The sequence below is a fragment of the Pleurodeles waltl genome, chromosome 3_2 (genome assembly GCF_031143425.1).
Source record: "Pleurodeles waltl isolate 20211129_DDA chromosome 3_2, aPleWal1.hap1.20221129, whole genome shotgun sequence".
NCBI lineage: Eukaryota > Metazoa > Chordata > Amphibia > Caudata > Salamandridae > Pleurodeles > Pleurodeles waltl.
In genome coordinates, this window is record NC_090441.1 from 78,214,416 (window position 1) to 78,242,082 (window position 27,667).

The 27,667-nt window shown below is 45.2% G+C and overlaps 1 protein-coding gene across 3 annotated transcripts in view; it reads right to left on the reverse strand.

Annotated features, from left to right (window-relative positions):
* LIMK1 (LIM domain kinase 1) overlaps positions 1-27,667 on the reverse strand; it is a 171,330-nt gene that overhangs the window by 134,882 nt on the left and 8,781 nt on the right. For 2 of the 3 annotated variants that reach the window (XM_069226794.1, XM_069226792.1), the window contains exon 2: positions 21,054-21,150. In XM_069226794.1, the coding sequence (XP_069082895.1) occupies positions 21,054-21,150 (97 nt within the window). The remainder of the gene's footprint in view (positions 1-21,053; positions 21,151-27,667) is intronic. The other variant, XM_069226793.1, reaches the window with a different exon arrangement.

Sequence of the window (27,667 nt, forward strand, 5' to 3'; positions counted from 1 at the left end):
AGAAAACAAAAACACCAGTGAAAACTTATTTGTGAAAATTGTGAGTTGTTAAAAAAACACCCGAAAGGACCGCCACCCTTCCCCTCATTTTATAGCCCCTTTGGGCTTCTTCCTTAAACGTTTGGGGTCTCCTGCATAAAGTAATACCCTATTAATAAATTAATAATCATAAGCCTACATTCTTGTTTCACGGCCTGTAATATTTAACTTATACAGCGCTTTGACGCCCAGTAGACCTCGCTTTCAGCTACATTAAAGCTCGTGCTTCAGTGCCCGAGCAGCTGTGTTTTCCACGGTGTTGCTTATGCAGTGTCGTGGACTTTTCGACACGTGGGGTCAGTTAGTGCCCTACTACTGGGTTTCTGCGCCTCCAGGAAAGTGGCAGCATTTGGTATGGCATTATCACGTGCACGTGTGCAGCGTCGTATGTCAAAACCCTCGCTGTTCATGGCAGTGTTTCTCTCTGCGACATGTCAGTGTCCTGTGCCTCCATACAATGTCTTTGACACATCAGCATCGATTGCATACTGATGCACAGCCCTGTTCTGTACATACACCCAACGTTGCTGCATGTGGCACGGCTTCATCTGCTGCACACATGTAATGTGACTGTCTGATACATGGTACCATCATGAGCCTACATAAATGGCGCAGTGTCCGCTGCGCTGCATACATACAATGCTTCTATCTGTTCATGACAGTATCAGATGCTTCTATCTGTTCATGACAGTATCAGTGCACGCATACAATGTTAATGTCTGTGCCTTACAGTATAAACTGTATTCATACCACGTCTGGACAGTATCAGTGCACCATACAATGTCACTGTCTGTGCCTTACAGTATAAACTGTATTCATACCACGTGTCTGTTCATGACAGTATCAGTGCACCATACAATGTTACTGTCGGTGGCTTACAGTATAAACTGTATTCATACCACGTGTCTGTTCAGGACAGTATCAGTGTACCATACAATATTACTATCTGTGGCTTACAGTACAAACTGTATTCATACCACGTGTGGACAGTATCAGTGCACCATACAATGTTACTGTCTGTGATTTACAGTGTAAACTGTATTCATACCACGTGTCTGTTCAGGACAGTATCAGTGTACCATACAATATTACTATCTGTGGCTTACAGTACAAACTGTATTCATACCACGTCTGGACAGTATCAGTGCACCATACAATGTTACTGTCTGTGCCTTACAGTATAAACTGTATTCATACCACGTATCTGTTCATGACAGTATCAGTGCACCATACAATGTTACTGTCTGTGGCTTACAGTATAAACTGTATTCATACCACGTGTCTGTTCATGACAGTATCAGTGCACCATACAATATTACTATCTGTGGCTTACAGTATAAACTGTATTCATACCACGTCTGGACAGTATCAGTGCACCATACAATGTTACTATCTGTGACTTACAGTATAAACTGTATTCATACCATGTTTCTGTTCATGACAGTATCAGTGCACCATACAATGTTACTGTCTGTGACTTACAGTATAAACTGTATTCATACCACGTCTGGACAGTATCAGTGCACCATACAATGTTACTGTCTGTGACTTACAGTATAAACTGTATTCATACCACGTGTCTGTTCATGACGGTATCAGTGTACCATACAATGTCACTGTCTGTGGCTTACAGTATAAACTATTCATACCACGTATCTGTTCATGACAGTATCAGTGCACCCATACAATGTCACTGTCTGTGGCTTACAGTATGAACGTTATTCATACCACGTGTCTGTTCATGACAGCATCAGCTGCATACATACCACGCTACTGTCTGCCGTATGGCCGTATCCCGTGCATACATGAGATGCCACTGTGTGTAGTATGAAAGTCTGTTGTGCAGAAATACAATGTCACTGTCTATACCTACTACATACATAAAATGTGTGGCAGAAGTATGGTGTGCATAAACACAATGTCTACGTGTCTGTGTATAAATACAATGTCTCTCTGAATATATATAATGTCACAGTGAGTAGCATGGCAATACATGTTACATACATATAATATCACTGTCTGTGACACGGCAGTGTCAGCTGCATACATACAATGTCACCGTGAAGGACATGGCTATATCTACTGCATACATACAACGCCACTGTGTGTGACAAGGCAGTATTCTGAAAGTACATACCATGTCGCTACCTGTAGGGTGGTGTATCTGCTGCATACATACAATGCCACTGTCTGTGGCACGGCAGTATCCACTGTATACACATGTCACTGTATTCAGTGCATACACGTCACTGACTGTGGCACGGTGGTATTCGGTGGATACATACGTCACTAACTGTGGCACATCTGTATCTAGTGCACAATATGTCTCGCCTGCATGTATATCCGTTTTTGTAAAGCTCAACATACGCCCGTGTGCTTCTTGGCACTGTATGAGAGCGCCAGCCGAGTCCTGCGCAGAAATCTAGCAGCGGTACAGCCAGCCACATGTAGGGACCAACTGCCACGGTGAGCTTCGCAGCGCTACAGACGGGGCTGAGCCGGATCACCTCCACAGGTGAAGGGCGCCTGGAAGGAGAGACGGTCCGTGGCAGAGGACCGCGGCAGGCCTGGTGGGTGACGCAAAGAGCAGTCTTGGGACAGAAAAAGAGGACGGAAGCGGTTCAGGGTCTTGTGCTTAATGCGCTGCCGGGCCGTGAGCCAGTGAAGAGAGAGAGAGGCCGGTCTTAGGTCGATGGGATGAGAGGTGCAAGCTTAATAGGGTTTTCGGGATTTTTTTTGGTTGGGGGGTGGGATTAGCTAAAACGGCACCGAGTTCTGCGCAGAGACCTAAACTGCAAGAGACAGGCTTTGGATACAGCCTTAAACTGAGACCCTCGCGTCAACTGGGATTCCGTGTTTATTCCCAGGTGTCTCACCTACAGTGCTGCGGTTGCAGGCAGCCCCAAAGGAGCTCACCATTGGAGTGACCAGAGGGACCTCTGATGCCAAGGAGGGAGAGGCCTCGATTTTGCTATGGTTCCATTTTTGCCACTTACAAGTTGTGGCTTTTAGACAAATACATTTTCTTGTGGTTGTGATACCTGGGAACTGAAATCTTAGTGGTCTAAACCTCTGATATTGCATTCCCCAGCATAAGGAAAATGGAGGTATGCCTGACAACCAAAGAGGTTCTCCCTGGCGGAAATGTTTCTACTTCCTCAGCAAAGTTACCAGAAGCGGGCAGCGAAATGCGAGCCAGGTGTTCTTTCACCATCTGGAATACAGAGCTTGTTTTGATCTCCCACAATATAAATTCAATCCTGGTTCTTGTGGGTTTGTCCTGAGGAGGAGTGAGACGACTGAGAGGCCAAAACGTGTTGACTTCTGTAAGAAGGCAAATACAACTAACAACGAGAAGTTGGAGATTCAGTTGAGAGAAATGTTAAAAGAGCAATTGCTTAACGTCCCTTTGTAAAAAATGACATTTATCAATGAATATACGTAGGCCCCAATTATATTTGGCCCATAATTTGTGATACATATAAACTGAAAATGCAAGTAGCGTGCTGAGCTCCTGCCTTTTGCCAGGTCAAGCCCGCTACAATTTACCAGGGGAAAATGCCCAGTAAATTACTGAACATGGTGTGTTGTGGTGCGGATAAGCAGCAAAATGTGCATCTCATACTATATTTTGAGGGCAATAATTGCAGTTGTGTCCCAAACAATTCCAATTACTGCAGTGTGGGATCATATCAGATGCAATAAATGTCACACCCTTTAACAGGCAACTGTAATTTGGACCATAGCACAGTGATTCCCAAACCTTTTCGACTCGGGGCTCAACTGACCGTTGGCTGTGGCTCCCCATTACATTAGTGTTTTTTGGTGCGGGGGGGTGGGAGTAGGGGGTATGTAAGCCTGGCCTCAATAGTACTTCCATTTAAACCCCTGGAAATAATTGGAATGAAGGTATGGAGAACAGTGCGTGCAACGCAATGATATGTCTGCTCTCTCTTCTGACAATATTTGTGCCCCCTTGGGCCATGCAGTGAGTGCATCTGTTTGCTGTTCATGCATGCTCAACCTGGAGCTGGACACACCCAGGCAGAATCAGCCAGGGGCACCAGGGTGGCGCGTCACACAGTTTGGAAATTACTCTCATAGGTATTCACAGAACTAAAAAAAACAGTAGTGACAGAACTCAGTGTAAATCACAGTGATGGTTAGCTTTTGTCTGCAAAGTATATTCATTCCTGAACTCATGACGAGCATAAAGCAGTATTGCATCAACTACTGCAAAACATCTGATTATGTATGAAAAATGAACGCTCAAACAGAAACAGTGCAAATAGCTGTAGGATTTCATCCTAAACCACAACTACAAAGTTCCCACTAAGTATCAGACCCTAGTGCTGCGTGAAAAATCTAGCATCGAATGGAAACAGACGCATGAGTCGGATGAGTGGCACTGTGAGTTTTGCAAACTTAGTAAATGTAGCTTCTGTCTTCATAGGCAGCCATGAGTGTTAAGTGTTCTCAAGAATTTCCTTTGACTGCCTAAGTTACAAAGGTTGGCGCTGGATTATAACTTGTGCTCGCTGGTGCAATGCAAAACTCCGCTTAGCGACGTGTGACCGCTGGTTGCCCTACTGAAGATGGACACCAACAATATCGAGGTAGAAGAATATCGAAGAAAGAATATCCAGGGACAAAACATCGAAAGGTAAGTGCATATAGGGAAGAATAGATTTATGATTCCCAGCTCCACATGTATGTAGCGCAGCAATATATGTATTGAGTAGGTACATATATGTGCAGTTAGGTATAGAAAATCAAGACACTTATATGTCGATATTTTTTATCCCGTATTTTGTCCTTGATATTCTGTTCCACCGTTATTGTTGGTTCAAAATTCAGGGTACTCACCTGACTGCCAGGTTATTTGTATCACTGTTAATATCATCATACATATGACACTGATGTATTTCTTCTGTGTGCACAATGCATCCTGCAGATTTTTATACATCATTGCACTGCATGGATCTTAGTGCAGTGGTTCCCAACCTGTGGTCCGGGGACACCTGGGGGGCCGCGAAGCCTCCTCAGGGGGGCCGCTACTGCTTAGAAAATGAAATAATTTAACAGATTAGGTCCCTAGATTTCATCAATGACTCAGTAGGGGGTCCGTGGATTTCAATAAAGATTCAGGGGGGGTCCCTGGGCTCCAGTAATGATAAAGTGGGGGTCCACAGAAGTCAAAAGGTTGGGAACCACTGTCTTAGTGCATCTGCCCCATGATGTCAATCCCTTAGCTCTGTAGTTCCCAAACTGTGCGCCGTGGCATCCCGGTGTGCTCCCAGAACCAGCCCAGGGCGCAGCGGTCGCAGTTGTTGAACTCCATCTTGTGCTAAAAACAGATTTCAAAGATCAATTGGTATTTAATTTATGAACTGTTTTTAGGGGACATGCTATTTTTTTATATGGAAATACATTTTTGACTGATGAGACGGAATTTGGGAGGACACAGACAACGTTTGTGTCAAGCAACATCTTCGAGTGGTTCCTGGCTTTGGAAATCTGCTTGTTGTAATATGTGGAACTCGGAGTACATGAAGCAGTGGTTTATTTACAGAGTCAATATTTGACACTATTAGAGGGATTTGCTAAATTCTGGGCAGATTCTAAGCAAAGCCATGAAACAGGACTATGAGTTGCCTGTGGCTCCAAGTGGGACAGGACTGAAATTCAAGGTGTGCTCCACTCCCTCTCCAAAGAACCGTCCCAAGGCAGGGTTTGCTCTCCGAGCCTCCCAACCACAGGCTTATTACACATACAGCCTTGCCGATGCATGTATGCACAGGCTACATCTGTGTATAATGCACGGATGCAGGCTAACTGCACTTGTGTCTATAACCATATATGTAAACAGGTTCACTATGCACATAAGTAATACACTTGAGACACGTATATTATGTTGTTACATTACGTTACTTTGTTTTATAAAGCACACAATTACCAAACAAACATTGGCAAAGCCAATAGGTCTGAGTTGGCCGCTAACCTTCTAGCAATTCTTGTTTTGTATTGTCGTGGTTTTTGCAAACATGTATTGTTTGGGAATATGCAGGGCACTCATCAATGCAAACAAAAGAAAGAAATAAGCAAGAAAGGAGACCAGAAATAAAGGAAGAAAAATGAGAAAGAGAAAAGAGAGCTAGAGAAAGAAGGTAAGAAATTAGAAAAGGAAAGAAAGGAGAGAAAACAAGTAGAAAGAGAATGACTTACTACAGAACTGTTTCAAATGGGCACAATCTGATATGCTGTGAAATAGCAGTCAGAAAAGCAAAACACCCCAAAAGGAATTTACAACAGCAATGGCAAGAGAGGGGATCTGATAAGGATGGAATGTGTTACCCTGTTCACATCAGAAGCACCTGCTAGCACATCAGCCCCTAAACACAAAGGCAACACTAAAGTAATTATAATGTAAAAAACAAAAACACTGTCCCTGAAGAGGTCTGGCTTGTGTGTGGATGTGCTCCTTGTGAGAGAGCAAAATGCAGTCACTCAAAATGAAGTTAACCAGTGGCTTAGGTAGGCTGAACCACTGCCCCATGCCATATGCTGTAGCGGACGGAAGCAAAATGCAGATGACACAACAACAGACCAATGGATGAAGAGAGGTGGCTGAAACATATATGTAAGTATATATCATACATATTTTAGTAAAATCAAAAAGGCTTGGCTAATGCCAGACCTAAAAACCAAAAGGTCTTGGCTAGCGCCAGTCCTAAAAATGGCGTTGTGATGCTCAGACCTGAGTAACTGTTTAGGATCGTGGAACTAAACTAGTTTCAATTTGATCTGAACAGTGATTATGTTATTTATATAGTTGAATCCTAAACATTAAATGATAACTAGTAGCCCTTAGCTGAGTAGGAAATGTGATGCATAACGTAGAGGCTGCAAATGAAAAGAACAGTCCTCCTTGCCCTACTCTAGGGAGTCGTAGAAGGCCTGCGTCGGAGAAGCACAAGTTGGAAGACGACACATAAACCTCAATCATGTTTTTCACAAAACTGTGACAAGGCCACTAAGTAACTTTATGACACCTAGAGAGAGCTATAAACTTCACCGTGTTATTTACCTGTAGCCAGTGAAGAGGGTCAAGATGATGAGTGACCCTCACTTCCATGTCCTGAGCCATCTGAAGCTTGTGTACAGTTTATTTACAGTACATTTGCGAAGTGCAAGGTATAATGAATTGCAGTATTCTAATCGTGAACCAATTGTTGCTTTTACCACAGAAATGATATATTTTATAGGCAACAGTGCTATTTCTTATTGCCAGAGTACAAAGAAGCACATAGTGGTTAGTTTTTAATTTGTGATGAGCAGTCTAGTTCCCAAATTCCAAACAAGCATTTGCAATGCAACGGGTCTCGCGTTTGCTTGAGCTAGAGCAATTAGCATTGTAAACTCCTAACCGGACTTTTCTTGCCACATAAACTGAAAATGAAAATAAAACAGTTTCACATAACTAACTGGACTTTTCTTGCCATATAAACTGAAAAGTAAAAGTTTCACATAAGCAAGCTGACGGCCGTCATCAGTGCAAAGCGGACACACAAAGGGAAATAAAAGTTCACTCGTAGTGAAACCTATCGGCAAAAGTGCAATTATCCATGTAACCGGTAAAAGTGCAATTATCTACGTAACCGGCAAAAGTGCAATTAACTATGTGACAGGGTCGATGTCATGCAAAGTGCTAGACTTCTGCCCAGCGAAATCACGCTGCGAAAAAAGAGAAAAAAGTAGTCCAGAAACCAGACGGAAAACGTGGAGCCTCGTATGTTTTTGCGTTCGAGGAGGGCTAAACACCAGAACAGGCATGACTTATGCATGTCTTCCACTAATGAAAGCAAGCAGATTTTAAAAGGCAAGCTCACAAACCAATGAAAGAAACTGACATGAAATGGGCGTGGTTTGAAGTCCAAAGAGAGATTACAACATGGGATGGAGCACTTTGCGTGCGCCCCTAAAAAGCTCTTCTAGGTACTGAAGATTGGCCTAGGGAGGGTAGCGATCACAGGTTTGTCCATGTTGATGGAGAAAGAATTATAATCAGAACTTCTTTTCTGTCCTAATTTATGTTAAGACAGTTTTTCTTTATCCATCTGACCACAGGTGGCTTAAAATTATCTTTAACAGAGAAACATTCCCATCGATCCTTAAGATATTTTGAGTGTCAACCGCAAAAGTCATCACGTCCAAGTTGTAAGATCTAACGCGGCCTACCAGAGGAGCTATGTACACACTTAATAAAGAGGACTTGATGACCCTTGCGGAACTCCACATTACATTTTAAAATCAGTTAGGGTGATGAAGGGGCAAGAAAAGTGCTTGGATTCGGTTTTGGAGAAAATACTGTAACCATTCAAGGGCTAAATCTTTCAACCCAACTTCAGCAAGCCCAGTATGGAATGGGACACTGGGTCAGATTTAATAAAAAGTGGCGCAGCTTTTTGCTGCACCAGAATTGGCACGCTGTGTGGCATCACTTTAGAAATGCAGGAATGCACTGTATTTACTAATATACGGTGCACCCCTGCGTTTCTCCCTGCGCCGCGCTAAATTTAACTGCCAACGCAGGCATCCTTCCGCCATAGTGCAAGGGTGTCTATGTTGAGGGGATTGATTGTTTATGTGCAGGAAGGTGGCAATTCCTGCACATAAACAATCTACAATGGCGATTTGGCACTTCTATGTGTGCTGCAGGAAGCAGCACACATAGAAGTACCAAAGCGTAATTTTGGGATGATTGTTTATGTGCAGGAAGAGACACTTTCCTGCACATAAGCAATCACTCATGGCGTTTTACTCTTTCTGTGTGTGCTGCAGAATGCAGCACACATGGAAAAAGTGAAAACAAGGAGGAATAAAAGTATTCCTACTCGTTCCGCCATGTTAACGCCACTCCTGGGGTGGCAGTAGTTTTTGGCACTGCCACAGATTTACACCTTCTTGTAAATCTACGGCAGCATCAAAAGCAATGGTTGTTGAGATGGAACGCCCACAGCAACACCCACTGCACGGCCTTCTGCCGCAGAAAACTGCGTCAGAGGGGTCCTTGTTTACAAGGTGGCGTTAAGCGTCACAAAAAGTGGTGTTCCGGTGGGGTTCCTTGTAAATCTGGCACACTGTTTTAAAAGTAGTGGATAAGGCAAATAACATCAGGGCCTCTACTCCACCGTCATCCTTGCCAACCCACCAGTTCTTCGTGATTGCTAAAAGAGCCACCTCTGCCCCATGTTAGGCTCTAAAACCTACTTGATAATCATAAAGGCTATTATGTCTGTAAATACATTGTGATAGCTGATTGTTCAATTTTTTTCCCGCAACCTCTGACATAAAATGTAATAAGTAGATTGGTCGCAATTGGTGTTTAAAGCTCGGTCAGCTATTGGCTTCGTCAATAGGAGTTTGACATTTGCATCTTCTATTCCCTTAAGATCATAGCAACTTGAAATAAATAATTAATTATTTCTATCAGCTTAAACGTTATGTTCTCTAGAGCCAAATGATGGATGCTTGTAGGACACAGATCTAAACTTTGGCCAGATTTTACCTTCAGGGCAATACTACTCAGTTCCTCCTCTGTTACTGCTTCAAAATTGTGTAACTGAGCATGCACTTTCCTTTTCTAAATTTAACAAATTTACTCTAGTAACATCTAAGTGCTCCCCGTCATTTAACTGAAGAGATTTGTATTTCTTTTTATTTTCTCAAAAAAGTGTAATGCCAATACTTCACATAGATCAGCTGATGGGGTTATTTGAGTACATCAGCACTTGGGATTGGATAATTCTTCATCATTTAAAAACTGCTCTACAGCGATCATGAGCTGAAAAAACTGGAGCAGCGTAGAAAGAGGCGTTACTTACTTTTACTTAGTTTTGTACACCTATTTACCACTGCTGTGTAATTTGCCTTACCCTGTGGATTGTAATACTTATGCCAAGTTCTTTCTAATGCTTTGCATTCACTTTTTTTAGTTTTAATTCTTCCATGTACACACTTCTGAGGGGTTCTTATTTAGGAAGGATCTTAGAGTACTCTTGGGAGCTAATTGATAAATTGCATCTATTAACCATTGATTGATCGATCATTTTAGTAGTAGTATTGACCTCAGTAGTTAGACTGCGTAATGCCCATTCTGTGAGATTAGCATTAATTGATTGCACCTTTAGATTCCTCTTTAGTAAGTGACCCAGTCCTCACCTGTGGGTTGATTGTTCAAGTGTAGTTCGGCCAAGATACAATGGTGGTCCCTCCAAACCATAGGCATCACCTCCAGAATATATATTTTTAAAAAGAGTTTGTACAAACACGGTCTAGACAGTGCCCACCTATATGTGTAGGGTGCTCTGTCAGTTGGGGTACGCCTAAGGTACATAGGCCCATATTTATGAAAAAGTGGTGCATCAGAGCTGAAGCGCCACTTTTTCTGCACCCCTTATGGGCACCTGACACCATGGTTGCACCGTATTTATAATACGGTGCACTATGGCGGTCATTAGCACAATATTGTCAAAAAAATGTACTGTACTGTGTTGCTTTGCTACACTAGCGTCAACAGTTTTGATGCTAGTGTAGCAAAATGCCAGGAGGCCCGTAGGTTTCTATGGGTGCGTCATTTTAACACCTGCTCTGAGCAGGCATTAAAAATGGCGCCAAAAATGGCGCACTGAAATCTGTTAAATTTCACTGCGCCATTTTTGTGGGCCCCCTAGCGTCGGAACACCCCCCCTTTCATACATTATACCCGGCGCAGGCATAATGTGGTGCAAGGGGTTTCAAAGTGGCACAATGCGTGCATTCTTCCACTTTGTAAATATGGCCCGGGGAAAAGATCTCTTTAGCGAAAAGAGAAAATGACTCTAAGGCGGCACAAGAGGCTCTTAAGTAGGCCCATATTGTTTCTATGCTTTCTTCCCACCACTGGAATCAACATAATGTAACCTAATGCTGGGTCCTCAGGCACACACTGCGTGTACGCATACACAAGTCGGCTCACTGGGGCTATAGCACATGCTCATTGTGTATACTATGCAAATGTACATGCTCATTGAATCCATGTAGCACACAATCATAGGCTCACTACGCACAACGCACATATATAGGCTAAGTGTGAATGTATACCACGTCTACAGGAAACATTTGTGTGAGTGTATACGCACACGGATAGATGAACACTGTGTCTGAGTGTATATATACACGGATACAAGATCACTGTGTGTATACGTACACGGATACAAGATCACTGTGTGTGTGTGCATACACACACAGATACAGGATCACTGTGTGTTTGCCTACGTACATGGATGCAGGATCATTGTGTGTCTGACAGTATACACACACATACGTACATGGATACGGGTTCACTGTGTGTCTTAGTGTATACACACACAGATACATGATCACTTTGAGTCTGAGTACATACGCACACGGAAATAGGACCACTCACTGTGTGTCTGGGTGTATATGCACACGGATATATGACCACTGAGTGTATATGCACACGGATACATGATCACCGGTTTCTGAGTGTATGCACACACAGATACAAGCTCACTGTGTGTTTGAGTGTTTACACACAAGAATACAGGATCACTGTGTGTCTGAGTGTATACGTACATGGATACAGGATCTCTTTGTGTCTGAGTGTATACGTGCACGGATACAGGATCTCTGTGTGTCTGAGTGTATACGTGCACGGATACAGGATCTCTGTGTGTCTGAGTGTATACGTGCACGAATACAGGATCACTGTGTGTCTGAGTGTATACGTACATGGATACAGGATCTCTGTGTGTCTGAATGTATACGTGCACGGATACAGGATCACTGTGAGTGCATTTAATACTTATACAGGCCCTGGTATGTGTGCAGCCATCCACAGCTGCGATGCTGGTCTGCAGTCCCGAGAGATTGGTAATAAGGAGCAGATGTGGCCTCTTCCCAGGCCCTCCGACCCCTCTCCTGAGGTCTGAGGACAGCCTGGGTGGGAGGAGCTTCTGCCTCTGAGTCGGCGTTTCATCCGGTGTCGCACTCAGGGAACCGCACCCACAGCCCGAGAGCGTGGAGGCGGGAGAGGCGGGAGGCCGAGGGTACTACGGGTTTGAGGGGAGAGGTGGCCGGAGGGAATAAAGGCGGAAGGTAGTGGCGGATGAGCGGATAACGCCAAGGGCAATGGAGCTCTGAGAGAACAGACGGTAATAGGACGGGAGAAGTGAGAGAATTCAAGCGTAGGATAGTGGAGGTTGGAGAGGATAGAGGCCGTGGGGAATGGAGGTATGAGAGATGGAGGCCAAGGACGGCGGAGGCCAGAGAGGATGGAGGCTGAGAGTGGTGGAGGCCAGAGAGGGTGGAGGCCGGGGGTGGTGGAAGGCAGACAGAGTGGGAGGTATGAGAAATAGAAGCCAAAGACGGCGGAGGCCAGGGAGGGTGGAGGCTGAGAGTGGTGGAGGCCAGAGAGGATTGAGGCCGGGGGTGGTGGAAGACAGACAGAGAGGGAGGGAGGTATGAGAAATAGAAGCCAAGGACGGCGGAGGCCAGAGAAGATGGAGGCTGAGAGTGATGGAGGCCAGAGAGGATGGAGGATGAAAGTGGTGGAGGCCAGAGAGGATGGAGGCCGGGGGTGGTGGAAGTCAGACAGAGAGGGAGGGAGGTATGAGAAATAGAAGCCAAGGACGGCGGAGGCCAGGGAGGGTGGAGGCTGAGAGTGGTGGAGGCCTGAGAGGATGGAGGCCGGGGGTGGTGGAAGTCAGAGAGGGAGGGAGGTATGAGAAATAGAAGCCAAAACGGTTATCGAGCAAGGGTAGCCGAGGTCCCAGTGGAAAGAGGCTTAAGACAGTGGAGGCTTAACAGAATAGTGGCACAGCGTTCCTGAGGTCTGAGGCAATAGGCAGTGGAGAACTCCGACGATACTGGAAGCCAAAGAAGGTAGGCTCTGAGGTAAGTAGAGACCTAAGGGCACAGTAGAGGTCTGAGTCAATGAAGGCTGGGAGTATCTGGGCTCTAAGAGAACGCAGGCTTTGGGAGTAGAAAGGCTGGGACAAGTGGAGGTCTGAGAGAACGGAGGCTGAAAGTAGTGGAGGTCTAAGAGGCGAGCAGACTCCCAAGAGAACGGAGGCTGAGGGTAGTGGAGGTCTAAGAGGCGAGCAGACTCCCAAGAGAACGGAGGCTGAGGGTAGTGGAGGCCACCGAGTACAGAGGCTGATGATAGTTGAGGTCCAACAGGATAGAGGCAGAGAGTACTAGGGGCCCAAGAACAGAAAGATTCAGGGTAGTGGAGGTCCAGGGGAAGGCTGCGGATAGAGGAAGTCTGAGAGAATGGAGTTTGACGATAATGCAGATCTGAGAGGATGGAGGCTGAGGGCGGGGTCACTTAAGAGAACAGGGGCTGTGGGCAGTGAAAGTCTAAGAGGATGGAGGCTGAGGGCGGGGTCACTTAAGAGAACAGGGGCTGTGGGCAGTGAAAGTCTAAGAGGATGGAGGCCGAGGGGAGGCGGGGTCGAGGGAAACAGAGTCCCACAACAGAGGAGATTAAGAGGATAAAGGCTAAATGTATTGTTTTTTAAACTTCATTTTTAAAATGGAAAGAATGTAATGCGTGGATGCTGGTCGTTGTCAGCCTTGTCTTTACTGATGAGTTCGTACATGCAGAGTGTAGTGTTTTAACTTTTATAAGCTCTTCAGAGAAATGAATGTTAGACGTCGCTGCATCTTTGGGTGTATCAGGAAGTGGGGACTTAGCTTCCTTGTGGGTGGCCTCAGAAGGACTGAGTGTCAATGTTCGTGTTGTGACCACTCTCCCTTTTCAAGCCCAGGTCACAATCCGTTCCTCGTCTCCCCTCGCATCCCCTCAAGCCTCAGCCGGCTGTTTGCACCGCCTGCTCTGCTTGTGCTTGTTTATCTGCTCGCGCGCACTCTCCCAGCGTTCATTCCCACGCGCGCTCCCACCGCAGGCCTCTGCGTCACGGCCGGTTCCAGTTCTGCATTCTTATCACTGCCTGCCCCGCCTGTTCCCCACCTGCACTTCCTGTTCACATCATCCTCTCTCCTCCGGCTCTGTCCGGCCCCAGCACCCTAGCACTGGCTCGCCGCCCGCTCCCTGGCACACTGATCCCTCAGGCTGGGACGCTCTCTTCTCTCTCTGGCCCACAGCCCCTGTGTCTGGGACCATGGCCACTCTGCCAGGCACGCTGTCCCCTGTCTGGCCCGATGCCCCCTCTGCCCGGCTCTCCGCTCCCCCGCGCTTGCATTATATTTACCCTCTCTCTAGCGCGATGACCCCTGTACTGCCTCTCTGCCCCTCTGTCTCTCTGTCCCACTATTCCGTTACTTGTCCAGCTAGCTCAGCCTCTCTCTGTCGGGCACGATGCCTGGCAGACTGACGCCCCACCCCCTCTGTCTCTTTCTCTTACCCTGCCCCCACCCGTCTCTGGATCTCTGCCCCCTCTGTCAGGTTCTCTGCCCCCTGTATCTGGCACACTGCCACTGCCGTCCTACTGTCTCACTCTCTTCTGGCTCTGCAACATTTGTCCCATACTCTACTATCTGTATCCAACGCTCACTGGTCCACTCAGTTCTCTTTGCTCGTGTTTGGTTGTGTGTGCGCCTCTGTTCAGTTCACTCTGCGCCTCTGTCCAGTTCACTCTGTTCCTCAATCAAGTTCACTCTGCTTCTCTGTCCAGCTCACTCTGTTCCTTTAACAAGTTCACTCTGCTTCTCTGTCCAGTTCACTCTGTTCCTCTATCAAGTTCATTCTGCTCCCCTGTCCAGTTCACTCTGTTCTTCGTCCTGTTCACTCCGCTCCTCTGTCCTGTTCGCTTCTCTGTCCATGGTCTTCCATGGTCCTCTGTCCATGCTGCTCCGCTCCTCTGTCCGTTGTTCTGTCTTCTGATCTGTTCTCTTATTCTTCTTTCCTGTTCGCTCTGCTCCACTGTCCTGTTCACTCTGTCCATGACACTCCACTCCTCTGTCCGTGGCCCTCTACTCTTCTATCTATGCCGTTCTTCTTTTCTGTCCTGTTCACTCTGATACGTTTACTGTTCCCTCTGCTCCTCTGTCCATGGTCCTCCACTCCTTTATCCACGGCGCTCTTCTCTCTCCTGTTCACTTTGCTCCTCTGTCCATGGCCCTTCATTCCTGTGCAACACAAAAGGATGATGGACGGAGTCCTGAAACTCTTCAAACACTCACCTCAGTCACAGATCTGGGTTTCATCAATTGTTCTTTTGCTCACCATGCCACCCCAGTTTGGACCCAGCCATGTGCAAATCAGTCTTGACCCTGCTCCCCATGGAAACAGTCCAGCCCGAACTGCCAAGCCACGTCCTCCCTGGACCGGAAACAAGCATCCTGGGACCCGTTGCAGGGTATCACCCTTCATCAGGCAGACTAGCTTGAATCCAGTGGCACAGTGAGCACGGGACTCACATCAGGGTATACTCTTCCCACTAAGGTCAACTTTAGCAACACAAAAGGATGATGGACAGAGTGCTGAAACTTTTCAGACACTGACACCCAGTCACAGATCTGGGTATATACCATTGTCCTTTTGCTCACCATGCCCCAGCAGTTTGGACTCACCCATATGCAAATCAGTCTTGACCCTGTTTCCCATGGGAACAGCCCAGCCTGAATTGTCAGCCCAGTTCCTCCCTGGACTGGAAACAAGCAAACTGGGACCCGTTGCAGGGTATCACCCTTCATCAGCCAGGCTAGCTTGAATCCAGTGGCACAGTGAGCATGGGACCCAAATCTGGGAATACCCTTCCCATAAAGGGCAACTTTAGCAACACAAAAGGATGATGGACAGAGTACTGAAACTTTTCAGACACTCACACCCAGTCACAGATCTCGGTTTATTCCATTGTTCTTTTGCTCACCATGCCACCCCATGGGAACAGTCCAGCCTGAACTGCCAGGCCAAGTTCACCCTGGACTGGGAACAAGCATCCTGGAACCGGTTTCTGGGTATCACCACTTGATGCATGGTGAATGCAAGGAAAACGTGTCACCACCAGCAGACGGTCAGGCATATGCATAAATGGCTAGTGAATGTGGACGCTTACCTCTCAATGCTAGAATGTTGAAAAGAAGGACAATTTTGGGTAGGACATGATCTCATTGACCAACATTCAAAGGAATGGACTTTTAAGGGTATTGAGTGGAAAAATCATAACCATGGTCATGCTGTGTTCCTACAGCCGGAACATGTCCTTGCCCATGCGAGGCCGTTATGGAGCTTGTTTGATGTAGAGACACACCAAAGGCCAATTAACAAATCACTTAGTTCAATCTTGTTAATCAGAGGTGCATTCTAACAACAAGTAGTACCAAAAGTCTAACCCTCAATGATATGGTTACAATTAAACACTAGCGCATTGAACAATAAATGTAACTTACTAGGCGCTTCATTCCCTACACCTGAAATAAAAATATTTGCCATGTTAGGATATATTGCAGCATTAAAATGAATTCTTGCCTAGACCGTCCAACCCTGTACTTTTACGGAGTTTGTGTTAATGTTTAACATAATGAGTTCTTCCGGGGATAGAACCAACATCGTCACTATTATCAGTAAATATGGAACAGTCTGGCCCTTTCAGAGAAAATAGAGATACTTCTAGTGGTTTAAGGTTTTCTGGAATTCTGTTCACTGAAGGAATGATTGAAGTCAGAATGTTATCATGAGAATGTTAACTAATCGCGTACTTCATACTAATTTAAGAGGGACTTGGATCAGATATCTTCACCAAACATCGCAGTTCTACCAAATAATTTTTGATGCCTTTTTATTTGCCTGCTAGTATTAACATGCAGTGTTAATTAAATCAGTGGAATTCCCCCGCAATGCCCTCTGGCACGTCACTGAAACAGTCACATGAAATTATTAATGAGTGTTTATGCATTTTTGAATAATAATAATATGCAGAGAAAATTAATGTAGAGAAATAATGTGCACGTTTGAAAATGTGCTCACATAGAGTGGTAACCAACATTCACAAATTGTACTAAAAATGACTAAGATATATGTAAAATATTGAAAATGTGTAATAATAATGTAGTAATATGCTATACTGAGATGTATAACATATGTTTTGCATTATATCGTAGAGTTAACTTAGCCGAAGTTGTGGCCTAGTTTTGCCAGGCCTTATGCAGTAGCTGAAAAATCGTGCAATGTAGAAAAGCTGATGCATTGAACTGACCATGAACCACTTATGTTAATAAAATCTGCTTAGCTAGAATATTCTGCAATGAACCGACAGACAGGAGATGGGGGAATCAAATGTGTATCAAACCCGGTGAAAAGCAGACGAGATGTACTTTCCCAGGACTCGAACAATAGAGACACTGGCTCGAGAAGACTATGCCACATTTTCGATACCTGATGAGCCGGATGATGAGGACATCGTACAGTGAACCAATCAACAACCTGAGAGCGACGAAATATTAGAACTCATAGATTTGTAGAATAAAAGACATTGACTAGCGTCACATATGGTGACTAATTGACCAATTAGGTTTTGGGGGATAGGCTGGTTAACTTTAATATAATGTTGTGACAAAGGGGAAAGACTTCAGATCTAGAGGGAGAACCGCTGGAGAGAATAGATGTTCGAGGTTAGGCGTGGACGTTCAAAGAGATTCAAGACTCTGTCATTGGGCTCATGCTCTTTAGAGCCTGATGTGTTGCTGATCGATTGATGACCTGAAGAGGAAGACTGACTTTGTTGCTGATCCGTGGATAGGTAGCTATGACAATGTGAATGATTTACTTTTTGTGCCTTTTCTTCTAGGTACCAACTGCGCTGTTTTATAGTTTTTCTTCTAACTAGATGTTTTTCTAAATTCATGTTCCAAACTGTTTTCGCATGAAGTCCCACATGCCAATGCTAATCTGGGTTAGGTAGGGTTCCCATTCTGAGACGTTGACGTATACGGTGACAAATGATCAATGGACTTATTTGCTGAACTCTGCTATTCATGGTAACACATTCTTCTTTATTGGCATATGCTGAGGCATTAGAACGTATGTTTTCTCAAGTACTGATAAGGTTATGTTATTGGTGGTCACTAATGAATTAATCTTGAGTGAATAGAATAAAGTTTGAATTAACCTTATGACTTAGAATTGGAACAAATAGGGAAATAAAATTGATAAACGTGTAATTGAGGTGAGGTTATTCATTACATTTTGACGTTAATGATTGGTGATTAATGTTTTGCTTATTGAATACTGATTGTGTATTGATTATTGATGGTCATTGGTTACACCATAGCTAGGATACTCCACGCGATCCAAATGGTTCATCGACCTATACGCGTCCCCTTGTAAGTTTACTTACTAAGGACCAGGCGTGCTATTACAAGTATTGAGACATCATCTCACAGCAATAACAATATTCAATGGTTGCATTCTCCTCCATGAAAATGAAAACATTACTCCCTAAAATTTAGCCTGCAGGTTATTTATTCAATGAATGATTTACTTCAACATTTGTTTTCTAGCGCACTACATGCCGCTCTTAGCTGCCTCAAAGTGTGTTGTTTCGGGGGCAGACGTTAACACAAGTTTGCATGTTGGCTCAGGCACAACAGCAAGGCGTGAGACTGGGGTATGTCCATTAAGATTTTACACTGCTACGGCCTTGGGTATGTTGAGATGGCGGCAGTGCTTTGAAAGCACAAACATATCTAGTGGGGGAGGACTCGTATGTATGTATTTAAAGCACTGGTTGGTGCAAAAGAATTGGTGGTGGTTGGGGCACTAGTGAATCCTTCAGTAGTCAAAAACTGAGCAGAAGAGCCTTCTGAGATCTCTTACGGTATTGGAGGGCTGCTGAGAGCAGGGGAGGGTGGCGCGGTTCACAAAGTAGAATCTTGAACGTGTAGGCCTCTTCCACCATCTTTCCTGGATTTAGAGAATCGCCTGACAGGTGGATTCAGAGTGGTTATCCTCAGGCCAGAAAGTCGATATTTGGAGAATTGTGTTAGATAAAATACATTTGATTTAAAATATCAATGACAGTTTCACTCAGACTGGAAAATCCTTTTAATGTACCCCTCTTAGCAAAAACAGTTAAGACATCAAAACTGAAAACCAACCAGGAAACTCCCTTGCAACGTCAACTAAAAGAGATGTAGTGCTAATTAGTATATGATTTGTTACCTTTTGATTTGAAAGAAACTCAAATTATCATCAGGATTAGAGAGAAGTAAGAATAGCTAGGCAAGGAGGAGTTTACCACATGCAGTGTAGATATTCTGTGGTTTATTGTTTTATTGCCTGCTCTCCCCTATCCCACTGCCTGTCCTTTCTTGCATTGCTGAGCAGTCAGTGCTGGCAGGGATGAACGTGCTTCTATAATTTCATATCGGTAGGAATATGGGGCCAGATGTATCAAACATTTTAGCAATCGCAGATCGCAAAAATGCATTTTGGTATGCAACAGGTCCACTTTGCGATTCGGTAACTTTTAACCGAATCGCAAATTGGATTTGCGACTACATACCGATTCGGTATTAGGAAGGGGCATGTCAAGGGCGTCCCTTCCTAATACCGAATCGCAGAGGTATGTGTGATTGTTTTGTAACCGTGAATGCGGTCACAAAACAATCGCATTTACCACCTACTTCAAGTAGGTGGTAACCCATTCGCAAAGGGGTAGGGGTCCTCCAAGGGACCCCTTCCCCTTTGTGAATGCATGCAAAAACGTTTTTTAAGAGCAGGCAGATTGCTTCATTGAAAAGCAATCACAGGGCCCAGCAGGCCACCATCCCCATGATTGTAGCCATTCGCAATGGCTCGCAAATCGCAACCTACCTCATGAATGCTGATGAGGTAGGACAATTTGCAAGCCCTTGGGAATCGCAGTATTAAACTCCTAGAGTTTCATACATTTCAATAGTGATTACTTAATTGCGATTCGCAAAAAACACAATTAGGTAATCGCTATTAGATAACATGATACATCTGGCCCATGGTTCCCATGAGGTTCAAATGACATAATAATAAACATAATGTGAAGGAAAAGTAGTTTGTAAAACGACAACAGAATACCTGCATGACTTTGTTGAGCCGTAGTACATGTGCTATTATGTTCTTTTCCTAATATCACACATTTAGTTTGATTTAGTTAGCACAGGAAAGAAAGTATTTTTTTTTAGCTAAGACAACTTTATTGAACACAGTAAGTTAAATGCCATACTGTTTGAGTTTGATCGTATGCAATATTAAAAGGTGGGAATTCAGATAAGGTGTGTTTTAGTGTCTCAAGAAAGACATACACACGGAAGAAATAATTGTACAGAAATGATAAATTCTAAGGATTGTTCTTTAGCTGAACCCAATCCAAGCTAAATTAATTTATAAAATGTAAAGTTTTTTGGGACTTATAAGAAGACATACATTGTCTCAGGTGTACTTTACTACAGTTTTCCAATACTAAATCACACTAAGATAAACATATGTAAAAAAAAATAGAGGGTCTAACAAATAGCACACACCAAAGAGACCACAGCAAATGTGAAGTCCATCAATCGATGAAGGGGCCTTTGAAGGTTTTATCAACCACTACTTGGACCATCGTCTCCGCTGCACCGTCTCCCATGCATCCCCATCTTTAGTCCTCCCCATCTTGCACGTACCTTCTCCCTTCAGTCTCTCCAAATGATATGAAGTGGTCAGAAGGCCATATGTAAGCTACACAAACATCAGCAAATAACATCAACATATCTTCAACATGTATGTCTCTTATAAACACAGAAAGAGTTTGTCTATGGAGGACTGGATTTCTCTTGTGCTGGCACCTTGGGGAACAATAGGCTATGCAATGCAATATAAAAGAATGAATTTATGGTAGTGCGCTGATTAGCGGGGTGTACCGGTCATGGCCATTGAAAGGGTCTCAAAATCACCATGTCATGCTCAACAGAGAGGACGCAGCAGAAAGCTGAACTAAGGGTGGGCAACAGAATCTGGAGCGAGAGGCGCTTACCTGAAGCAGTCCGCGTGCCAGTCGGCGCTGAGAGCCTGGAGGTACTGACCGTCATAGATACACTGACCGCAGCTGGCACACACCGGCAAGTCACTACCTACAACGAAAGAGAAGAGATGAGTTCATCAAGTGATAGCTCTGCTGTTCAAGACCCACTCTTGAAGGCACTGCGAAATCCAAAGGATGGCTCTGCTGTCTAAAGCTTAGGCCTGAGTCTGTAGGCTCCGTGTAACTTAAAACTAGTTCTGCTGTCAAGTACCTGAATGTGTACTATTAATATAAACTCTATCTATCTATAAAACTGTTGTCATCTGAATTACAGTTCTGTTGCCTATGGCCTGATTTTGTAAGACTTGTGTAGAATAAGTAATTGCTCTGCTGTCTAACACCTGAGCATAGGATACTTTTGTAATCTGTGGCTAGCTCTGTATTCTATGACCTGGGCCTGTAATACTGATAATACTGTAATACTGACATAACCTCTGTTTACAATACTTTTGTAATCTGGTGGAAGACTCTGCTGCTCCAGATTTGAACCTGTGCTACTTCTGTAATCTGAGGAAAATCTCTGTTGTCTAAGACTTGGGCCTGTTAGGACTGTGATCACCAAGGACTGATACTGCTGTCTATATGCACCTTATCATCTCTACTCACTCAAACAAAACACCGCTAAAGTGTAACAAAGAGCTCTGAAGTGCCTACTAGTGACGTTGGTGCTTAGTACATGAAAAATGTATACAATCAAAGCCGCTGCTTCAGCTTAACAGGTCTGCTGTTTAATGCCTGAAAGTGCCACCTGTTTGGGACTAGGGGCTGCTGTCTGAGACCTGGGCCTATGGGTTATACCCACTGTGCATCCTAAGGACAGGTCTTCAGTCTGAAGCCACAGCCCTTGCAATCTATATTAACGTTGTAAATAGTGCTTTATATGGCACACTTGCCTTGCCAGAGTTTATGGCACTCAAGCGCAGGGATTCCAGCATGTGGCTTGAAGAACACCTCATACTTCAGCACAGCAGGGACAGTCATTAATGACGGAGGGGGCACGCTCCCTTCCCCCACCTTCTGCCTGACCTGAAGTTTCTGTCAGGCTGAGGAAAGGTCAGCTTGACAGGCACTCTTTATGTTCAGGTCAGGCAACCAGGTGCTATACATGTACGGGCGCCAGGCTGCCTGAGCTGAACTTTGCCAGGCTGAAGATGTCACAGCCCTATGGGTGTGTCCTGCTTACCCTGGTAAAGCACTTGGAGGACCTCCCCCATGCCACTGATAGCCATGGATCTGAGCACGCTAGTTTTAAGCTGTGAAGTGCCCAAGGCTGAGTGTCAATCAGTGACACCTTGTCAGAGTGGGGCGGGGTTAGTAGTCTTATTAGCCCGATCTCACTCTGTGACAAGGTGAGGACTGCCATCTCTCTCACTGGCTGCCTTTAGGCAGCAATCCCAATCCTCCAGGAACCTCGGAGGCTGAGATCCCTGCTGCACCTGCTAAGTTATTTTTTTAATGTTTGATGTGTGTGAATGTATGAATGTATGTGTATTTGTGACTGTGCTGTGAATGGGTTTGTGTGCTTGTGACAGTGGGTGTATGTGTGCATGTTTGTGAATGCATGGGGGTGTGAGTGAGAGTGCACGTGGATGGGTGAGTGTATGTGTGTGTGGCCTGCCTGCCCTTCTGCTCGAATTACCAAAGGCCACTGCCTCAGCAGTGACGTTTAGCTCACTGAGCCAACTAGCTTGCTAGGGTTTTCAATACAACTTAAGGGCTAAATTCTGATCACTGTGCAAGCAAGGGTTTGCACAAGGACCATAATTGAAATTGTGTAAAATTATCACACCCTGGCAGTTCCCCCAATGAATTAGACAGGTAAAACATGCCATAATTTATCAGTGAACAAAACAAAACACCTGGAATTTAGTGTGTTAAAAGCAGATTCCACATGTTATGCCACGCTTTCTGGATGGAAACTCAAAATAGGTGTGGTATACTTGAATTCTGTATATATGTTAAAAATCCGTACAATATTACAAGTTAATAAGTGAAACATAATTGAGTGGCCAGACATATATGAAGTATAAAAGAAGTTAGTCACATCTATAGAATAACAGAACAATAATTCAGAACACACTTCAGATTAGAAACAGTTCAACTATATCATGACCAATATGTCACTCTTATCTAACCTTGCTTTGGCAGACTTAAAGAAATACACAATGAACTCAATTTGTTTACTGAAGCAGGTACTAAAACAATAGGCAGTGGCATTACAAACTGACCTAAAACTTGAAGCTTTAAAGATGGATAATAGAAAGTCTCCACAGATCGGTAAAACAGGCATGGCCAGACTGGCCAGCCGGGGAAGTGGACACACCCCTGGGAGGCTGCACCCCTGGAGGCCGGTTGCAGACCCCAGGATGCTTGTTTCGGTCCCCGGAAAAGGGGGTTCAGTTCCGCGGTCCTGCAGCAACTTTGAATGCTGCCCGTTTGATTTTTTGGACATGGTTTTAGGGTGAATGCACGTGTACTAACTTGGAGGGGAGGACTTACATACACCAAACGAGGGCTGAATTTATATTTTTTTACGGGGCTGCTGGAAGTTCCCAGTCCAGCCCTGAAAACAGAACATAAACCCATACTATGCTCAATCGATTCTCCAGCACCACAGCAAAAATGACACAGTTAATTCCTCGCGTCTCCCTTAGAATACGGGCCTTCAAACCGGAACACTGGAAGAAGGGACAGTCTAGAACATTAGAATTCATTTTTACACGGTTAGATAAATTATCCCCTGGTTACATCTGGTTACTCACAGTATAAGTAAGTTGGGTATGACTAGAATGTTTGTGATTTAAGGCTAAACCCAAATCATATTGAAACACATGTTTTATTGAAGCTGTTAAGAGATGCACAAACAATGGCATATTGGCAATAATGTCCAATGAAGGGAGCTTTTAATTTGTTAAAATCAGGTTTATGCAATTTTCCAGTACACACCTTTTTTAAAAGTAAATTTCTTTATAAATCAGTGACTTTAAAATATCTCAGTGAACTCTGGCACAACTACAACAAGCATTGAAAAGTCCAGAAGGTCTCACCTTTGTGACCCTTTGACTTTGCCAATGTTTTAGCAATATGTTTCTATACATTGTATATTTTACTCTAAGGCTTTGAAAGTGTTAACATTTGTAAACTCTCTTTGCTTTAGTGCAATTGTCTAATGTAATTGGTATTTTTTTTTTAAGTATTGCAAATGGCAAGTGGTCTGGGCTCTAAAAGGCTGAGCACTTAGGTTTTCCAATGCTTTTATAGTACGCGTGAGCTGAGTCGCATTTATGTATCCACATGAATTCTGAGTATGGGAGGTTGTTCAAAATGACACAATATTGAAAGCTCTGGAGCTGATGATATTGGCAGTGTGGGTCAGTGGGCCATAACAGTGTTCATAGAATATTCAACATGCTCATCCAATGATTGGCCTCTTCACAGTGTGCACATGGTGATGGCTACATATATAGCATTTGTAATTACCAGTTCTAATTATTTACAGCAAATTCATTGTTGTTACTCATTTATGTCAATCGTTTATAAAGCACTCACAAAGTCAACAGGTTTGGTTTGTCTTAGGCATGTTTGTTGTTGTGTGATATCTCTGGATGCAATAGCAAGATTCTCAAAGAGGTGCCTAATTGCAGGCCACAGCAGGCTGTTGGAGCAGGGCTATAGTTCATATGTTTTAAGTCATGCACCTTTTAGAGACCGACCTGGAGCACTGTGGTCCACAAAAGGCTTTTGCCTACTCTGAGCTACAAGCTGCCTCATATATGAGACCTACAAATCGTGGTGATCTAAAACTGTGGAGTCCTTGAAGTCAAATCTAAAACCTGTGGCACAAAAAGAACAAGCAGAAAGAAGCTCTGTGCTCCTCTTCATCATGCTGCAGCCTCTCTGGGAAGACAGAAGCACAGCTGCTGTTGCATGCCAGAGGAGGGAGTTGAGCATTTTAGCCTGACCTTTCCAATGTGACATCCTAGGCTGTGATTTCAGGCCCTGGGGCTCTTGGTAACACTGCGCCCCTTTAGAGCTAGAGCTGCACTATTTGTTCTCTGGTGAAGTTGATTCAAAAGTCATGCAAGTCATGTGCTCCCTGGCAAAGCAGATCCAAATATCCTCAGCTTCTCTGGGAGTCATGAGAAAAGGGAGGGACATGGGTGAGAGACAGCAACATGGGAGAGGGTGGAGGAGGCAATACGAAGAGGAAGGATAGAATCATGGAGGATGGAGGTGGGGGTAGCAACAGGAGGACAGGGGGAAGTAGCACAGGGCGTGGGAGGGGGAATCAGCCCAATGGATGCAGGATTGGAGAGAGAGGACAGTAGAGCAGGGTAGGAAAAGTAAACGGTGGAAAGAGCAACAGGAGATGGCAGGGAAGATGCACACTGGCAAGAGAAAGCTCAACAGAGTGCGAAGGGGGAAGAGTAGCACACAAGGGAACAGCTGGGAAACACTTGCACTTTTGTGGAATGCTTGAACAAATAGAAAAATAGCACCTGAGAAAAGAGCAGTGGGAGGGCACAAGTAATGCATCAATGCTGCAGGGGAGGGACAAACACAAGAAGAGGAAGGAAAGCCCACAAAAGCTATCGGACAAGAAGAAGGCATGCTATCTGAGGCCTGAGCTGTGTACAAGGAGCTGCTTGGGATGTCTGTGCCCTCTAGGGGGCTTTGCTCTCTCAGGCTTGTTTAGATGTCTGAGGCTTGAGCTGTGTATACCTGCAGGTTGTCTGTGCCCTATAGGAGGCTCTGCAGTCTGAGGCTGAGCAGCGTATGTATGAGGGATGTCTGTGCCCTATAAAGCCTGAAGTGCCAATGCCCGAAGAATGGCTCTGCAATCTGAGGTTTGAGCTGTGTATGCCTGGGGGGTATCTCTCTAGGAGGTTGTGCTGTCCAAGGTTTGAGCTGTGGATGGATGTCTGTGCCCTCTAAAGCCTGAAGTGCTGGTGCCTGAAGAGTGTCTTTGCAATCTGAGGCTTGAGCTGTGTTTGTCTGAGGGATGTCTGTGCCCTATAAAGCCTGAGGTGCTGGTGCCCAAAGACTGGCTCTGCAATCTGAAGCTTGAGCTGTGTATGCCTGAGGGATGTCTGATCCTCTAGGACACTCTGCTGTCAGAGGTTTGAGCTGTGTATGCCTGAAGGATATCTGTGCCCTCTCGGACACTGTGATGTCTGAGACTTGAGCTGTGTATGCCTGAGGGATGTCTGTGCCCTCTAGGAGGCTGTGCTATCTGAGACTTGAGCTGTGTATGCCTGAGGCATGTCTGTACTGTCTAGGAGGCTCTGTTGTCTGAGGCTCGTACTGTGTATACCTGGGGGTGCCTGTGCCCTCCAGGAGGCTGTGTTGTCTGAGGCCTGAGCTGTGTATGCCTGAGGGATGTCTGTGCCCTCTAGGAGGTTCTGCTTTCCGAGGCTTGAGCTGTTTATACCCGAAGGATGTCTGTGCTCTTTAGGAAACTCAATAGTCTGAGGCTTGATCTATGTATGACTGTGGGATATCGGTTCTGTAGGAGGCTCTGCTGCCTAAAGTTTGAGCTGTGTCTGCCTGAGGGACGTCTGTGCCCTCTAGGAGGATATGTTGTCCGAGGCTTGTGGTACGTGTGCCTGAGGAATGTCTGTGATCTCAAGGAGGCTCTGCGGTCTGAGGCTTGAGCTGTGTATGACTGAGGGATGTCTGTTCTATAGGAGGCTCTGCTGTCCGAGGCTTGAGCTGTGTATGTCTGTGCCCTCTAGGAGGCTCAGATGTCCAAAGCTTGAGCTGTGTATGCCTGAGGGATGTCTGTGCCCTCTAGGAGGCTGTGCTGTCCGAGGCTTGAGCTGTGCATAACTCGGGGATGCCTGTGCTCTCTAAAGCCTGAACTGCCAGTGCTCGAAGAGTCGCTCTGTAATCTGAGGCTTGAGCTGTGTATGTCCGAGGGATGTCTGTGCCCTGTAAAGCCTGAAGTGCCGGTGCCCAAAGATTGGCTCTGCAGTCTGTAGCTTGTGCTGTGTATGCCTGAGGGATGTCTGTGCCCTCTAGAAGGCTCTGCTGCTTGAGGCTTGAGCTGTGTATGCCTGAGGATGTCGGTGCTGTCTAGGAGGCTCTGCTGTCCGAGGCTTGAACTGTGTATGCCTGGGGGTGTCTGTGCCCTTCAGGAGGCTGTGCTGTCTGAGGCTTGAGCTATGTATGCCTGAGGGATGTCTGTGCCCTCTAGGCAGCTCTGCAGTCTGAGGCTTGAGCTGTGTATGTCTGAGGGATGTCTGTGCCCTATAAAGCCTGAAGTGCTGGTGCCCGAAGAGTGGCTCTGCAATCTGAGGTTTGAGTTGTGCATACCTGAGGGATGTCTGGTCCTCTAGGAGGTTCTGCTATCCAAGGTGGAGCTGTGTATGCCTGAGGGATGCCTGTGCCCTCTAGGAGGCTCTGTTGTCCAAGGCTTGAACTGTGTATGCCTGAGGGATGTCTGTACCATGTAGGAAGATCTGTCTTCTGAGGCTTGAACTGTGAATGCCTGGGGTTGGCTGTGCCCTCCAGGAGGCTGTACTGTCTGAGGCTTGAGCTTTTTATGTCTGCGGGACGTTGGTGCC